At 38.1% G+C, this 18,883-nt stretch overlaps 2 protein-coding genes across 8 annotated transcripts in view; one reads left to right on the top strand and one right to left on the bottom strand.

Annotated features, from left to right (window-relative positions):
• The window catches only part of CEP85L (centrosomal protein 85 like), a 120,000-nt gene that overhangs the window by 49,029 nt on the left and 52,088 nt on the right, over positions 1-18,883 (bottom strand). The gene's annotated exons all lie outside the window — the stretch shown is intronic.
• On the top strand, positions 618-17,205 carry PLN (phospholamban). Of its 6 annotated transcripts, none has more exons than XM_040597478.1 (3): positions 618-1,417; positions 6,595-6,630; positions 9,304-9,610. In XM_040597478.1, exon 3 carries the CDS (start codon positions 9,427-9,429, stop codon positions 9,583-9,585), a length of 159 nt encoding a protein of 52 aa, XP_040453412.1. In that variant the 5' UTR covers positions 618-1,417; positions 6,595-6,630; positions 9,304-9,426; the 3' UTR covers positions 9,586-9,610. The 6 variants fall into 6 exon arrangements, 1 of the variants encoding a protein (XP_040453412.1); XR_005828387.1 differs by lacking the exon at positions 9,304-9,610 and adding an exon at positions 6,993-9,296 and having other exon boundaries at positions 752-1,417; XR_005828386.1 differs by lacking the exon at positions 9,304-9,610 and adding an exon at positions 11,900-12,012 and having other exon boundaries at positions 754-1,417.

The raw sequence follows: 18,883 nt of genomic DNA, 5'->3' as shown, positions 1-18,883 counted from the left end.
AATTTTGCAGAAGAGCTAAACCTTGTTTACAAAAATAAAAAGAGCTCAGTTTGAAACAAGGTGGCACATCCATCTCCAAGGTCTTATTGTCTCTGTCATCATTTATCACAGCACGGCTTACAGAGGATGAAAAAAAACAAACTAACCAAAAATCCCCCACCACGTGAGGTTTCCTGCTCAAAGCCAAGCACTAACCTATGCTAAATAATTACTGTCAAAACTGTATCTGTAAGTTCTCAGAGTTAGGCTGAGCTTCTATATTTTTGATTGCAATTTCCAAATCGGGAAAAAAAATGCTGTCAGTTGCATCCACATACAAAGTCTGAAGCGGGACACTTGCACGCTGAATAGTGCAGTCCTTTCACATCCAGTAAATCCTCCGCTTCCCAGATGCACAAAACCTACTCTGCATGTGCACTGTGGTCTTATTTGCCATTTCCCAACGCATGATAGTATATATAAGATAACCTACAAACCAGCATTCAGCTCCTACTCCTATCCAAACAAACAGAACAAGTTCTCAAAAATCCCTTGGATGGTTTCCAGCCATTAAAAGAGGGGGAGAAAAAGGGTGGGTGGGTGTCTTAAAGGAAAGGTAAATCACATTACATAGGAATGACAAATTTTGGAAATTAACTTATATATGATGGATTTTATTTGGAGGGAAAAAAATACTCTTCTAATCCACAAATTAACTTAAAAGGTTGGAAGAGACCCGAGATACTGAAAAATTACTTCAGTTCAAGCACTGTAAGAAAAAAAGATATCAGAAAACACATCATTCACTGTAAACTGAATGCCAGCTGTGTAACAGAAGCATCAAAACTATATATACAGAAAGCGTAGTTTAAGAAATCCCTTGTACAAAAGAAAATCATTGGAAGTCAAAACCCCATATGAAATGTGATTCCCCATATTAGAGATTTAGGGGGGGTTATGATGAAGAAACACCGCTGTAGCAAAAGGACCACATCCAAACCGGCTCCCTGAACAAATTCCCATTTAAGTTCTCGTTTAAGAAAGGCAAGGAGTAAGCAAGCAGCTTCCGTTGCTGCCCCACTGAAACATGCATTTCCCAGATTCCTTCATCCTGTGGCTGAGCAGGTGGTGTCCCTGGCACACAGCTGCCTTCACGAGAGGAAAGATGTTGCCCATTTTTAATACATTACTGCTGTGAGCAAGTTTAGAGGAGCAACTGACTGTGTCAGAAGGCTGAAATGGGACCAATCACATCTTGTGAGCTGCTGAATGACACCATGAGTCCTGCCTCTGAAACTTTTTGTTATTTTCTCCCCTCAACCTACTTCAATTGTTCCCACAACTTGGTCACAGACTCGGATAAGTTGCCAGAGATCTACAGACACTTCCCACAGCCTGGAGCAGGTTCCTCTGTGCTTCACTAACAGTCACACCATAGGTAAGGAACCTCTCTTTAATGCTTTTAATCGTTATAGCAAGGCACTGTAGCTGCTGTTTTCTACAAAAACTCCTCTACTCAAATTAACAGCTGCTTATAACTGTTTATCAAAAATATGGATACTGTAGACGTTACAGCTCTGAGTCAAACATATAGCACTGTGGGGGACATGTTTTAGCAACAATAAAGGCAAGATTTTTTACACATGCTCACGGGATACCAGCTGTCCTTGAGTATATGATTTATAGAGGTAGGTAAGACACTTTCACACAGTCTTCCTCAGACCTTCGTCTCTCCTTTTAAATTTAATGTATTTTGTTTGGATTTTTTGGTTTTGTTCGATTTTTAATACAAAATCCACAAAGAGAGTAATTCACTTGAGGTTTTGTAGAGACACTTTTGTTTCCCCAAAACTGCCTATCTACAGCCCAGTAAAGGTCTTTCTTTACCTTTTACCTCTTTCACCATTTAACTCAGAAAAGTATTTTTCTGATCTAACACATTGAGAGCACAAACTTTTTTTTTGTGTGTGTGTAGGGTAAAATATAGCCTTAATTAAAAAACTTAAGGGATTTATAGCAGTACCAGAACTAAAATTATATCACATTACTCAAATTGCAGTTCAAGCTGCAGAATTCATATCGCATTTTTGCTGTGAATTCCTTTAAAGGTTTATTTTCTCCCACTGATCGTTATAACTGCCAAACTTGTTCTAGAATGCTTCTAATAACAGATAAAAATCTAGCCAGGATTTGTAACATCATGAACTGAATTTCAATGCATGAAGTAATCCATTTATTTTCCAACTAAAGGAAACACATATACACTGTACAACAAAATACAACCCCAGCTTTAAAATCGCTGCAAATAAAAAAAAGTGCATCTCAAGCTGAAACATATCACAAAGAACATTTGAATATTTAAATATACAAATATTTTAAAAGGAATGCAATTCATTAATATGTAGGTCTCTAAGGAATTTCTTCTCCTCACAATCATGCTCCCTCTTCCATCAGTTCACACCTTGCTACTGATAACTACTTGAGATTCTAGTTTTAGAAAACACAGACTTGGTACAGAGCTTAATTTTGTCCGGCGTGTTTTCCCTGTTACCGAATAGACACACCTAATCCCTTTTCCTATTACTGACTGGTAGGCACCAGGTAAAAAAAAATACATGCAGGTGCTTGGTTTTGTGGTCAGCAGCCTTGTGCCAGTTTTGAATAGACAAGTACTGGAAGTGTTTGGACATCCCATTAATCCTAAGGCAAACAATGTCTTACGAAGTTCTCTAGAAGCTTTCCAGTAGGCAGAAGCAACACTTCAGAGCTCCTAGTGCTTTCTAACCAATGCCTATGACAAGCAAGAAGGTTGCAAAAGACAGACAAACAGATTTTTTTCAAGGCTAAAGTTAGGTTAAATGTATTTTCAAGTGAAGACAGGAGTCTGGGTTTGATCTGCCACACAGACAATCCTTCTCTCCTAACATAAACATTGCATACGTGCACCTTTAAAAATACAGAGTTTATGCATACACAAAGTGAACATACACACAGAAACTGCTGTAGATAGCTCTTTACTGCAATGCATCCACAGCTACTGCAGCTTAGATGACCATTCATCTGAATTCTCTCTGTCACAGAGTTAAGTAATTTAAAAGTAGGTAACAGTATGGCTCAGCTGTTAATTTAAATCTAAAAATTTCACGCTGATAACATCCCATATTACAGACATCAGAACCCTGATTAACAGCCAACAGTCATGACAGAAGCATGTGCTACATAACAGGTGTCAATGTTACAAATCAGATGTGAAATACTACATTTAATTTACAGCAAGTAACAATTTTCTGCTTTTTTTTTGCCACTCATTTGTCGAGAAAACAATGTTATTAGTATTTACAGAGATTCAGATTTATGTATACACCATGTCTATTTTTAAAAGTTGCATTTATTTCTTGTTCTCTGAAGATGTTAGGAATATAGCGCCTTCATTGTACCGTATGAAACTCACTAAAATCAGTTTGCAATCAGACAGCATAAAGGTGACAGTCACAGATTTTTTTTCTGACTAGCAGCAAACAAAAATATATGGGATACAGCTGCACAGCTACAACAACATCTTTTTATTTGCATTAAGAATAACTGGATTTAGGCATTGAAAAGTGCCCCAACAGGAGAAACAAAAAAGCCCCACAGGAAATTAAAGTCATGTTCCCTAAACTACAAGATACTTTAGATCTGGAAGACTGCTTTTGCTTTCCAGAGATTGGTACACGGCTTAACAGGACTTTCCTGTTATCAAGTTACTTCTCAGAAGTTGAATTTGCCTACTACATTGTTCTTTCAATCAATGCCATGTCATTGTCTCCCAAGCTGCTAAAAAGGTTAAAACCACAACTTGCAGCATCTCCTTCCACTTCAACCTTTTATACATGCTACGTGTGTTACAATTTTCACTTCAGTTCCAATTGTACATACCCCATTTCCTATTAATAAGTAATGACATATGAACTATGAGAACCTAAAACCCAACTTGAAATAAGGTGTTCGGTACTCAGTGAGTGCAGTGGAGAAAAGAGTTCGCCTCCTAGAAGTAAGTTACTACATAAAAGGCAAATGATACAAACAGATGGGAAAAAGCATGTGGTTATTATATGTCTTGTTTTGATTAAGGGAACTGATGAGTATGAAGTATGAGCATGAAGGCACCTGCCCAAGATCCCACTACATGGTCCTGCACCACTTGCAGGGAATTTAACCCAGTTAAAAACTAGCCCAAAGAATTAGCTCCGAGGCTACTCTAATGGACCAGCACACAGATAAGTCCCAGTTATCCACAAGGTATGTGGATAACATCCAAAAACCAAAATGCCAAGCCTGGTGCGTTCAAATATTCATTAGTGTAATTTCCTGGTATCCACACCTTTCTCAGTCTCATGGACTTACAATACAGATAAAGGCTCTTAGTGTTCTAGAAGCAAGGTCACCACTGAAAACAAAGCTAGTCAAAAGGAAGATTGTAAGAAGAATAAATTAGTAAGAGGGAGAGGGGAAAAAAATCTAAAGTGTGAGTTTTTCCCTATCCTTCCCCCAAACACATGAAAAATACTGACACCAGTACAAAACAGACTTTAGAACAAAAGGTAAAAAGAAGGATAAAATGAGCATGCTTTTCCTGTTACCAGCACTTCCCAAACTCTTGAGCTGAATTGTTGCTTCTTCCCCCATTCCAAGGAAATGTTTTTTGCATGCGATTGAAAAAATGGCATTATATGTCACAAGATAGTGTCTAGCTCTCTTCAGTGACAATGCGCTCCAGTTGCGGTTTTCTCTTTCCCCTTGGACAATTCCTTGCTCTTTTTCCATACGCCCACTCTCTTCCTCTGCTCATTTTCTTCTTGTACTTTCCTTCCTCAATCCATCCTCTCCAGTACTAGTAGTGCAACTCTCAAGCCTAAAATCAGAATAAGCAACAGAATTCTGCACCTCTAGCATAGGTAAATACAAAATCTAGCTGCTGGGGTAAATCCTAGCAAGTCATCTCCATGCTATTTGTTTTTCTGCTAAAAGAACATGATTTAAAAATTATGACATACCTTTATAAATCACTTCGGTACTTGAAAATCTGTAAGCAACTTCTGGTTTATTGTCTGAAACTTTTTACTTACTGAACTAAAGTGATAGCAGTGAGACCCTCTAGAGGTCTTTAGAGTTGAATCAGATTGCTTCCTTCACTCCCTTTTCACACCTCATCTTCCTCACACAAAAAAGGAGGTTTTTTAGACTCCAAGGTCTCACCTGCAGTTATTCCACACTGCCAGGGAGGAGGTATTTTACAGCAAGCTTCAAAACAAAGCAATGCAACTTGAGTAAGATATATACATTAACACAGGACAGCCAGCAAAGATGAAAAGCATGCTTACACATCAACTGCAGCTGCTGTGCACAGGCAGAGCTTTAAAACTCTGCAGTGTCTTCTCCAGGGGTCGCACAATTCACAGACAGTGGTGACAGAGGGGTCCAGGGTCAATTCAACTCACAGCATTTAGTCCCGCATGCAGGGTTCTTTGCTTTGGCACGCTTTAAACTTACCTCCTCTGAACGTGCAAAGAATGTGTCTTCGTGCCTACGAGTATCATATTGTCCACACCAACAGCTACAGGAGTTTCTTGGGCCAGGTAATCTTTAGTAACAGTTCTAAACACATATTACACCAAGGTTTACATAACTTGATGGTACTTTTTGCATCACTATGTTTATGGTTATTAAGACATTTATTTTCAGTGGATGAAACTGCATTACTGGGTTTTGGGGACATCTCATTGTAAAGATCTATGCAATAGACTGTTAAGCAATATCACTTTTTAAACAGTGTCCCTTTAGGGCTTCACATGCTCATATGGGACAGCAACAAATCAAGTATTTCAAACCTCTTCTATTCCACTGATATCACTGCTGCATTTAGTAAACATATGACAGGAAACAGGCTGTGTCCAAAATTGCAGTGGCATTTCCAAAGGAGCCAAATTTATCCCATGTGACTCCAATGGAGTCAATGCAGTTGCACTAGCAACAAGTATAACCCACAGTTTTCACTTTGGTCACATACCTCCTGTCATTGTGAAGGACACCAAGGAACAAAGACAAAAATAACCTAATACAAATCAGGGAAACAGTCACATGACAGTGAAGACGGACGCAATAATTGTGATTGGTGACTCATTCTAGGGCACCGGGTGTAGGGGATCCCCTACATAGTAAAATATGGGTTCAGCCACATGACCTGTTCCTACAGATTTGCACTGTGCGTAAGACAAGCCTTTCACATCCATTAACAACACTGGATTAAACAAAATTGCATAGCAGTGCAGCCAACAGTTTCTTTTGTGCAATACCCGAGTCTTGTCACACAAGAGTAACACCTTCTGAATTAAAAATAAAAGTCAAATATATGTTTGCCCTTTTGCTTCACTTTCAAGGTGTGTGCATGCATACTGTTCTTAATATTGACCTAAAACACAATCAAGGGACTAAACACCAGAGAACAGCTACTATCTGTGGCAATAATCAGCCTTCATTTCAGTATAATTATTTCTCAGGCTGTCCATTTTTACCTTGATAGCCACCCATGTGCAGCTACATTACTGAATCTGTCTCTCTTTATGCACACTTTAGGTGGGTGACAGCACCATGGAGGATTAAACAAGCAAGGTATGTGTTTATTAGTTGAAGCCACGAACTTGTAAAGACAAACCTTGTTAAAATACCGACACAGAATGTGCTTCTTTCGCCTACAAGAAAGCTTCTCCCACAGACAGGCTTAGTAGGTAAAACAACATGTAGATGTTTCAGAATTTCCAAAAGTCATTTGAGCTTTGAGCTTTTAAACTAAGAAAACCAAGTTACTCTTTTTTGACCTTTCCTCATCCCTTCTCTACACCATTTTATAGATGTAAAAGGTATACTTTTTAACTTCTACTACCTTCCTTTTTTTTTTTTTTTTAAAAAAAAGAAAAGATTCTTTTGTAGTACTTCCATTCCAAAGGGAAGAGTACTTTTTTTTGCTTTGCCAGAGAGATCTCATCTTCTTTCCTCACCTGTGTTGGCCTCATACCTGACATGCCCAACCGGCTGGTATTGCTTTTTATGAAAGCACTTAAAGGGGCAAGGACCTGGGGCTTTAAGTCCTGCAAGTGAAACAGACGCAGCAACACTGCGGTGCAGGTGCTAGCATGTGTGCAGTTACAGCTAACACAGTACACCGAAATAGAACTTCTTGTGCATACATGCTGGTAAAAGCTCATGATCCAATCCTTCTGAGGGCACAAAAGAAAAAACTGCACCCAGAAAGAAGATAGGTATGTTGCCACAGCGGGTCACAGACAGTGCAAAGACCACAGGTTGCACACATTCTGCATTAAAAAAATTACATAATAAGTTGTGATGAAGTTATCCGCAGGAAATAACTGTTTTCTGTGCAGTCTCTGTCACATGAACAGGTTACACAAACTTTCCTGTACTAGCATAAATCCATTAGTGGTTCATCTACCATGCCTTGTCTAGAAGAGAACAAACAGGCTAACGCACCCCAGCCTGTACCAGGCAGGGAGAATAAATGTGCCTTCAGCCAAGTCACTGGAGAATTCCTGTGAACGCCTTGCTTTCACTGCACTTAGAGCAGACAATGACCAGCAAAGAACTAAGCAGAATATACTTGGCAAGCTGCTTAAATAAATGAGAACAGGCACAGCATGAAGTCAAACAAAGCTGAAAAATTACAGTTACTATGAAAGTAAGTTCCTGGTGTATGTTTTGTTTGCAATAAAGCTAAGATCAATTATAGCTCAAAATATCGTAACAATCTGAAGTTCAATTTTAGGAGGAGATGTCATTACATGGAAACCTCCAAAAGTATTAGAATATCCATGTGTAATGTGCTTTGTTTTGAAAGCCTTTTTAAATACCAACACTGCCACTAGCACTGGAAATGCACATAATTCTGCTCACACAACACCATTTGACTCTACAGCCTGACACAGAGGAACTTAAAAAAAAAAAAAAAAAAAAAGGGGGAGGTGTGTGTCTGAAAGACACCTCTGTTTCATTTTAAGTTTTTTCCATTTTACCCACATCTAAAGACAAATTCGTGGACAACAAAGCATCTCCAATTCAGTCAGGATCATCATGCTATTTGGGCACGAGATACCTAAGCAATGGTTTTCCTTTATGTGGCATATATGAGTAGATAGAAGTTTCTTTTGTTGTGCCTGCCCCTCCCCCCCCCCCCGCCGGAAAAAAAAAAAAAAAAAAAAAAAAAAGATTACAAGAGGCCTTCCATGAAAGATATGATCACAATATAAATTCATAAAACATTTAGGGGCACATGTAGCTTTAGGAACAAAGTTTGAGAGCTGCATACATCACCACCATGACCTTGAAAACCAAGTTTTTACATTGCAATAGCACCTACAGAACCCACTTCATTAAGAGGTATAAGCAAGCAAATATCAAAGGCCGCCTCTTGCCATGGAAAGTTCGTACAGCTGGGTTTTGCACTGCAACTACTTATTGGGAGTTTTAAGACAACTGACACCCTGTGCTTTCATCTGCCATTTAAAAGCGGGAAAACACACTTGAAATACTTAACTCACTTAAGAGACAGTTCTATACATGCTTCATTTTGTCCTTCACAGCAGTCCTCTGCCTTTACACCTACATTTAGTAACATGCTGTAATATATGTATTGAATATATATTTAGTCCTTACTCTGTTTTTTTCTGTTGAGAAATACACTACTGAATTTCCGTATAGCAGTGATGCATTAGCTTTTAATTACCACCATAAAGAATTGTAACTTGGAATGGAAATGCTTCAGGAAAATTTCTTTTCCTCCCTTCCAGAATAAGGTACCGGTAAGTCAGATTATCTGTCCAGGTCAGTAATAGCCAGCAGTAATATCCAGATGACCTGGCTTAAAGGCTGTGACTCTAACCATATCATGAAGCTTTCACGTGTGCTTGAACAAATAAATGTGGGTGGGGTGTGTGTGGAAATCAGCCATGGCCTTTTCACAGACTGCAAAGGATAGAGAGATTAGGATCTGAAGCAATGATCTGGATAAAACCCACATATCCACAATTTCCACTTCACAATTCCTCACCTCTGCTAAGAAGCAGGTGCTTGGTAGCCTTCAGGAGGAGAAGCACAACACTGCCCAAAGCTAAACTTGAAAAAAATAAAAAAAATTTAAATCCTGTTTAAAACTAAAATCACTGTCAAGGCAATCTATTTCAGGCTTTTTAGAACTTCAAAACAATCTCCATTTGCACCCATCAAAACACTTCACTTCTGCATTTCTAACTCTTCACTTTCCTGCTTTCCCAGCTCCACAAAGGCTGTCTAAAACAAAAAGAGAAGATAATAGGCACTTTGCGCTGTTCCTGACAACTTCTCTTCTTTCCTGCACTCCTAAAACCTCTGATTTGTGCCCTCTGCTTTCTTGCTGCCATGGAGAAGGTCCAACACATAACCCGCTCTGCTCTAAGAAGAGCCTCAACTATTGAGGTCAACCCACAAGCACGCCAAAGGCTCCAAGAGCTCTTTGTGAATTTCTGCCTGATTTTAATTTGTCTCTTGCTGATCTGTATCATTGTGATGCTCCTCTGAAGTTCCAGCACTTCTCTGCACTGTCCTCTAGGAAAGTCACTCCAGAGGGAAGAGAGACCTACACCCGCAACTCCTAATGCAAGGATCATCTCGCGAGAGGGGGTAGCACTTGGACTAGAACCATATGCCAACCATCACGCTACTCTCTTACTACCTGCTACATGTATTAAACACACACTTTATGCAGAACAGCGTTTAGAGCCTGTTGTTACAAAGCTGTGCATGACCTGATTTGTCTGTCTCAATCAAGAGATGGCTTTTCCAAATGGGGTGAAGTATGGGCTCTTCACAGAGTTAGTAAGTTCGTCAGTGTTTTAGCTAGATCACACAAACAGCAACTTCACTTTTGGGGAGGCCTGAGTGTTCTGAGTTTTCTCCGAAAATCCTTAAGCCTTTGGAGGGTTTCCAAACTTGGCCCACATCTGCCCAAAGAAGAGCTACAGGCACACAGCCCTCAACGTATCCTAGGAAAATTGCTGCTCTGCTTCCTTCTAGGTGCTGCATCTCTGCATTATCAACTGAAGGCATTCAAATTGTTTTAGTGGAGTTTTTTAGGGAGTATGAGAATAAACAAAAAATCTCTTCTAACTCGGAAAAAAACCCCTTATTTCATATGCTCTTCTCCCTATTTAAGGGATCTTTGATATATATATATATATACACACACACACAACTTTGATCTGAGAAAGAAAAAAAAAAGTCACTTCATTTACAGCATTTTTCACTAGATACATCCTTAGAGAATTAGGTTATACCTGGAAAGTTTTTTCCACGGTGTTTTGCAGAAAGAATTGGCACTACCACACTGGTATCAAAAATTTAATTTTCTATAGTTATTTAATTGACATAACAATTGGAACAACTCAGCAATAATATTTTGCTTCAGACTTTATTATAGCCTGCTGTAATTTATATAATAATTTCAGTAGTTTAGAACTACAGAAAACTTGGTACTTCCCCATATCACACAAGGTCGCTTGCATCTGATGTGCTAAAGAGAAAGGTCTAGGTCACCTTTACTGCTGTGATTAAAGAGTATCATACAAATACAAGTAACACCACCACCTTCAACTGAAAATACCTGTTAAGAGAACAAGCAAGGATCTTCTAAAATAAATGATGCATACTAAAATAAAATAAATTATAAATGATTATGCACAGGAGGGAAAGCATTGCAGAAATACCCTTTCAACATGTAAATCACAGTGTATACACATAAAAGATGAAGCATTTGTCAGTAACTAGACTGAGCAGTAGACTTCAAACCCTCCTACATGTTGCTGGTATTAATCTCAGTTCCTAGAAACATTATACAGTTTTCAAATTTAAAGACAGAGGTCAAACAGACATCCATTTTTTAACAGGCATCTTTCTATACCACTCTACGTAAACAGTCCCATTGATGACTACAGAAAATCAAAACAAGTTTAAGATAAACTTGTATTCTCCCTTTAAGACTTACTATTCCATGAGTAGAGGTTGACAATGAACAACTGCGAAGAAAGCTAAGAAATCTTTGGAAAAAAACTCTATTTTATGGAATACAGGCAAGTCCAGTGGTGACATACTTGCTATCTGGCAAACAGATACGCTGAGATCAGACCTCTGAAATAAGGTTAATCACTACAGGAAATTAGCTAGCTACTGTATGAGCATTGGAGCAAGCACTGATGAGACTGGCAACACCCCTACGCCCCCACTCCTTTCAAGTTAGTGTATGAATATTACTGATTTTAAACTGTCGGTGTAAATCTCAGTTTTCATTTCATGCATTCTGACGACTCTCACAAATGCATGAGATTCTAGTAAGTGCACTTTCCCTATTAATCAGTCTTCTTAAGGAAAGCCACGAACTCAGTGCAGTTCCGGGTGGGGTGGGTAGAATCTAAAGGTACTTTCTTCTTTTTCAAATCTGTATTTTTGTGATGGACAGGGTTTCCAGTTTTAGTTTGCTTTGGAGGTGTTTCAAGAGACTTCAATTGGAAATACACAATAGTTTTACAGTACTGAAAAAAACCTGCCTGTAGAAAAAAAATATGTTAAAACATCAGCACATACATTCTGAGGATATTGAGATTACAGGTTTCACAAGTCAGTAATATATAGAAGTCAAAATAAAGCGCTGCTAAAAAAATAATCCCTCCACCCCCCTCATAAAAACAAACCCACCACTTTCCTCCTATGTACCTCCCATTATTTATTAAAAACAATCAAACAAGAACAAAACCGAAGTATAAATAAACTGGAAGCTCTACTGCTATTTTACAGCAATGTAGACAAATTGTATTTACTGTATGGTTTATTTCTGTCTTAGGATTCTGCTGATCAGAAAATATACCACCATCTTCTTTATCACTTAATGTCAACTGAACACGGAGATTAAAAAAACCTCCAAGAAACAACACTTTTGTACATAGTACAATCTCCTTTGTATACTTATATGGGCTTTAAAATTAGCATCTATTGTATTGTTATTTATTAAAACGACTGCTTGAATATATGTGTTAAATATATACTAAAAAAAGTATCAAGAAGTTCAGTCCTTTTATGAGAAGTAATAAAAATTCCAAACACAGCATGTAGCTTAGATTAACTTTTCATTTCTCTGTTGCACTCCACCCAAGGCTACATCTTTTTGCTCAATTCATCTTACACACTGATAGTGAATAAAGTGAAAGTGAATAAAGACAGCTAAACAGGCAAAAATCTGGTATTAGTTTTCCTCCAAAAAACAAGTGACAAACTTCTATGGCAATTTTACACTGGGAAAGAGCATATGCTGATTTTAAAGATGTGCCTCCTCAGCCAGCTCTTCAGTAAAAACTGATGTACGTACCTATTTTTCTCTAGATGAAGACATGACTGGTTTCAGAATTGAAATTTTGCTCTGATCAAGACTAGTCAGTAAGGCATTTTAGAGGGCAGCAAGTACTTGCATGCCTTTATTAACTTTTCTGCATCAATTTAGCAACAACTGCCCTTCCTAGCAGAACTGAACTACTCCGTGGAAAGACAAGTGTAAAATAGGCCTAAACAATTTTTTTCACAAAACACGTACAAAATATTTGCTGCCCCCCCGCCCAAGGATTTTTCTGTAAGTTTTACTACAACTACACACAAAACAATAATGTCAAACACACACACTCATGCCAAAATGTGCCTTTACCTGTATCTTCTCTGCCAAAATCAGAGCAATGAACACATTCGTTGAGAGAGTATTCTTTTTCATATCTGAGAGCATATTAATATACTATAGATTACAGTCCAGATACCTGTATTTTTACAGCTATTAATAGATAGCAACTGACAGAACACAATTAGAAAATATTTGTGAAGTCCTACAAGATCCATAGGTATCTTATTTAACAAATGTAGTCCTTTTCGCTTTGACCTAGATGTTAAGAACTGGATGGAGGGTGGGGAAATCTGTTTTGGTTGTGGAAGGAGACCAGCAAACACCTGTTGTTCATTGCAAGGCTTAAAACCGCCACATTTATATGGATACCTTTAAAAACTGATGCTCATCACAGTAAAAACCCTGGTAATTTCAATCAGTTAAAACAGACCCTTAGATTTCTTGTAGTATCTAACAGTTCGGTCAAACCGATTGCTTCATAAGCCCGTTTTGTTGGTTTGGGGTTTTTTTGGGGGGTGTTGTTTGGTTTTTTGTTTTTATTTTGATGGTTTTTTTAAGATTAAAAAAAGCCAAAATTTCCATTTTTATAGAAAACTGTAGAACACTGCCCTCTTGTGATCTTCCATGAAAACTTAACTGGTTATTAAAAGGAAGTTTTGGCAACATTTCACTGTTAGGGCATTTATGTTTTTTTTTAATAGATATAAAACACAATTGGTAAGTTATTAATACTACCTTAAAATCAGGTATTGCATATGTGCTATTAAAAGCACTAAGGATACATCCTCTGCCAGCCCAATCTAGATTCTTAATAAGGCATTTGCAAAGCAGCAATGAATCCTACACAGCACACTGCTGGCAAAATGCTACCTACCACACCGCACCATGCCAAACCCTAGAAGGGCAGAAAATACTACATTCTGCCCAGACGTCAGTTTTCTCTTTTTTTGCACCTACTTCAAGAGTAAATTTTCAACAGTCTATTGCTGAAACAGACTAAGTCTTGAGAATAGCCATTCTTTTGAAAAATCAAACAAAGCCTGAAAGGTACCATATCAATTTAAAAAAGTAAATAAACAAAAGAGCCAAACTATAAAATTCAAGTCCTTTTCCCATTATTTAGTTCTTCAGTTGTGAAATGAGAGCTATCATTAATTATTTAAAAGGTACTTGGAAAAATAAGACTTGTAGGAGCATTCAAATTCCTTTTTTGGGGGGGTGGGGTGGTACAGGGAACAAGTAGTTACTGTAAACTTTTTTTCTTAAGCAGCAGAAACTAAAAACAGGTGAACAGCTGAGGACACAAGGAAGTTCATGTGAATCTACACCGCTTGCTACTGAAGGAGCACCCCAGAGCTACAATAAACAGTCTGCTGCGAGCACAAGAGGGCAGACTCATGCACGCTATGGATCTTGCTAACAACAGAGGTCTCAACCTGCTACTCAATTTTCTGCTTATTGTCTTGGTTCTGGTGCTTGCATTTATCCTTGTGAAGCTGATGTGAACCTCTGTGAGGCTCTGCTTCCTTCTCAAATCTTGTTTTGAGGGTTTTGTAACTATCATGTAGACACTTCAAACAATATGAATACACAAAGGCTGCAGAGACTAAAATACCTGCAAAGTGTTCATATACCTTTATTATCAGAAAGCAATACTTAAAAGCTGTGCACAATTATCAATTTGCCACTGAGTAAAGAAAGTATTTAGAGCCTTGCTGAGTACCCGAAGAAATCCAGGTATGCGTCAGAAGTTACTGTAGTTTTCTCACTGTTACAGCTGACTTGTATTTAAAAATCTACAAAAGATTTGCAACATTCACGGAACGTAATTTCTACAAAAGGGGACAGCAGAAATCAAAATTTTAAAATGGGATTTCTGTAGAACATGTACTTCATGGGAAATGACATGGACACAGCAAGAAAGCGGAACAAAACTGGGTTGACAGCACGCATCAAATTACCTGTGGAGAGCAAAAGCACAGATGCTGTAGAGATGGAAACAAGGATAGCCATGAAAAGCAGCCTGCAGCAGCTGAAATGGGGATAGGTTTATATATGAAAACATAGTTATTAGTTATACCTTTTTTGACCATCTACAGTTTATAGCAACATCTTAAAAGCCAGAAGCCATTAGTGTTATCCAGCAGTATCAAAAGGAGCAGCTGTCAAAACTGAAAACCCAACCACCATTAACCAGGGTTACTGTAATTTTACCTAGGAAGCCCTGAACACTGACACATACACCAGCAGCAGGTGCATCTGCACAACTGCAAGAAGCGTGCTGGATTTACCACTTACGCACAGGTCAAGTGTGCAGCACGGGAGCCCTCAAGCTGTATTTGCCGTACCACTTGCTACTCGCCACTGCAATCATGCAGTCCATAGTCTGTCCTCACTTTAAGCACGCAACCTGAGCTTCTTACAGGACCTTCTCCGATGGCCTTTTACAGGATGATGTACTTTCCCCACAGGTCCCTGGGAAGAACAGTAACGAAGAAGAGCTCGCTTCTGCTAGAAGTTTTTGCCCAGAAGGTAGCTCTACGTACCTGAGAGATGCTGGGAAAGGCGGTGGCCAGAAGTAGATTTCATACATTACACTGGGGGCCAAACAGCATACTCCTAGCATCTCTCTTTCCCCAAGTACAATGTGGGAACAAAGTGCACCAACATATATGCATTGTACAGTAAACTTAATGCTATACATACACCTACTAATAGTCTTTAGCACACATGCAAAAGAGGCAGATGTTGCTTATGGGGTGGGGGAAGTCCCAGCTTCCAGCTTTGTCTTGCCAACAGTACATCCCTCCTTCAGCACATACACTGTGATCCAGCACTTCCTACATGTGCTGAGTATATTACAGAGTGACCTACTCATGTTCACACTCAGGATTTCCAGATGATCACTGCTGTCTGGAAGATACTGATCTAAACTGGATCTACAAAAAGACTTTCCACAGGAAAAGGCAGTACACCTAGGAAAACAAAGTTTATGCGAGTCCTGCCATTAACAGGCATCAGCCTTCCACTCTGTGCTACCTGCCCCAAAGCCCAGGCAGAGTTAGTGTGCTGGTTTTGGCTGGGAAAGAGTCAATTTTCTTCAGCAACTATGAAGAAAATTAACTCCATCCCAGCCAAAGCCAGCACAATTAGCTAGGGCAGCACAGATAGTTAAAATGAAAGCTTTTCTCTCATCTGCTTTAAAATATGTGCAATAAACATCTAAAATAGCTTCTGCAAACTACGTATCTCTAACTTTATGTTGATATAGTCATATAAATTCCTGTCTGCATTTAAAGCAGAAAACGTTGCACAGCCACATTACTGTATCTTAAAAAAATAATCTGTAAATGTATATACAAGGGACATACGCTGTAACAGTTATGTAGTTGTATGTTAATTAGGAGGATTTCTGCTGACTGTTCACAAAGATGGCCCGAAGCATATCAAAACCACAGAAACTAACTAATACGAAGCCCATCCTAGTCTAAAGAAGAGTAAAAATGTTTTTCCCAACCAAATGACTATTCACCAATACACCGCTCGTGACTGTACAAAGCTTATGGTCTGTATGCTCTTCTGTATATTCTAAACTTTCCCTATCTTAGGGAAACCACTGTGACAGTTTAATAGCTAGAATTAGATAAATGAGTTAGCCCTGACAAAAAATAAAAATTACAAATTCCTTTTGAATAAAATGAGAACAATTATTGTACTGCCACCAATCACATATCTCCAGACTCAAAATCATGTAAAAAAGAAGCCTCTAAGAAACTCTGCCATTGGCACGTAGAAACAAACTCAAGAAACAACCCCAGCAGCCTCCTCTCAGCCAGCAATGAAAATTACAGAATCTTCAACAAATGTTGAAATACGCTGCTGAAATGGAAACATGCATTTTCCTGAGATGACATATAAAATTGGCAAGTTTACCAGTTAACCAAAGCCAAGACTCTTTTTGCAGTCAAGCATGGTCCAAGTTTGGTTTCCCATCATCTGCTAGCACTTACTCCAGACTGAGCCCACATATGCACTAGTAACAAACACAATACCAGTTGTTGGACTACTAACTTCACAGCAAAAGGAACAGAACGTAAAAGCTTAAGTGTGATTCACAGTGAAAGAGCTCACTCTACTAACTAAAGGTAGTAATTCTTCATGTTAAAAAATTGAATCTTGTGAAAAGTATGGTTTCATCAAAGCATGACACAGGAAAAATGTTAGTATCAATAATTTTGGGTCCTGGAAGACCAGATAACTAAAAGAAAAACTAGCTTTGCATTGATGTTCAAGAATAAAGTTTTCTGTGATGACAATACTGTTTGAAGAATGTTATAAATTTTTCTTTCGATTGAAGTTTTACAACTTTTGTTTACCAATGTTTAGGTATGTATGCAGCTTAATTCCTTCCTTCTGTGTTTGGAAATTAAGATTGTTCTAATATCTCTAAATTTCTCAATGCATTAAAAATTAACTTTTATATATATGGTATGATCAATGCAGTTTTCCTCATTTAAAAAAACAAAAGACAAAGAACAGTAAACCAGATACATTAAATGAAAAAGATGCACTTCAGCGGTGCCCATCTATTATCTCTGCTATATTCTGATACAAGTTCATGATGAAATCATGCAGGTGTCCCATACACTGGAAAAGACAGAGATTCATCCTGTGATGCTTACAACATTGTACACAGCTAATAAGCAGATATGCGACCTTCTGAAACCTTCCTTCTTATTCCACCACCCACCATTTTAAAGGCATGCTTTCATTTTAAACCTGATCTCTAGACTAGCACACAGTATGTACCTAGATACATTCAGATAATAGGATCAGGCTTTAAGAAATGCCTTTACATGAAAACATAGCCTTTTAATGCAGACTTGTATGGCCAGATTTGTATGGCCTCCCAGTTCAGCAAGTAGAAACTGCTGCTGCGTATTGTAAGCACTTTTCCCCTTCACACAGACCTGATCACAGACTTCCTTACTTTAAGGGTTTTAAAAAGAAAAAAAGAAAAAAAAATAATAAAGACTATTACAATGATAATGTCTGCTGAAAGATCAGCTGTACATTGGAAATAATTAAGTGATGGTGCAATATAAATTCTGCATGGAGATTATTTTCATTGAAGCACTGTTAAAAATCTGTTCATTGGAAATGCATAGACTGTTTGTCTTCAGAAAGCATATGTGTTAAACAGTACACATTAGCTAGAGAAAAGAATTGTCATATACAACTCCATGATATTACACAATAATCATAGACCGGATCCACCTTGGAGATTTATTTCCATAACGTACAAACATCACACCCACTGCTAAACAATGCACCTTCTCTGAAGAGGTGTTCTGTTGATCCACAGCATCTTTTCTGCAGTTGCAAATCTGACCATGTCCTGAAAGAGAATCTCAACTTAGCTGTAGGTTTTCTACTCTGAGCTTCCCTTACAACGTGCCATAAATATTTTGTTTTAAAAACCACAGTTTACAGTTATAGGATTTTTAATTCAGGAAGCAAAGTGTAACAAAAGAACAACATGTAGATGCCGAGTTCAGTCAAATTCAGACTATTAAGAAAGTAGAGAATCTTAATTTCAAGAGTAATTAAGCTCAGAACAGTTTTTAAAGGGCTGCAATACACTCTCTTTTACAGTAAACTTAAATACAAAGCTTGTCTGATTTTATAAAAATAAACTCTTAATTCAGATTTTTGTGGGGGTAAGCTGTCTATATCAGTCTACATCAGGGCATAAGAATTTATCTGTAGACTGTATTAAGTCGAACAGCTGTTCCTGAACCATCAGTCCTCAAAATCAACTCAGAAAATTGTCAGAGTTTATTCTTACTTCATTCGTGATGGCTGCCCTCTATAGTGTCTCCTCCTACCAGCCTACCTTAAAGGTACACAAAGCCAACCTAGATTGTCAGAAGCAAAGTTCATTTTGTTTTCTGTTCATGGCAATGGTAGCTTTCAAGTGAAGTGATGACAAACTGTAAAAACCACTGCATTCCCATCAGCATACCTACATATTAAAAGCAAAAAGGTAAAAATAATCCCCACTAAGAGGAAAAGAAAAGTTTTAAAAGTTTCTATAAAGGTGTGGCATTTTCCACTTTTATAAATCAACTTCTTCTAGCAAAATCTTATGCATTCTGCTCT

Source organism: Falco naumanni, chromosome 6, assembly GCF_017639655.2.
Source record: "Falco naumanni isolate bFalNau1 chromosome 6, bFalNau1.pat, whole genome shotgun sequence".
NCBI classification, from domain to species: Eukaryota; Metazoa; Chordata; class Aves; order Falconiformes; family Falconidae; genus Falco; species Falco naumanni.
This window is presented reverse-complemented; position numbering and strand designations above follow the sequence as displayed.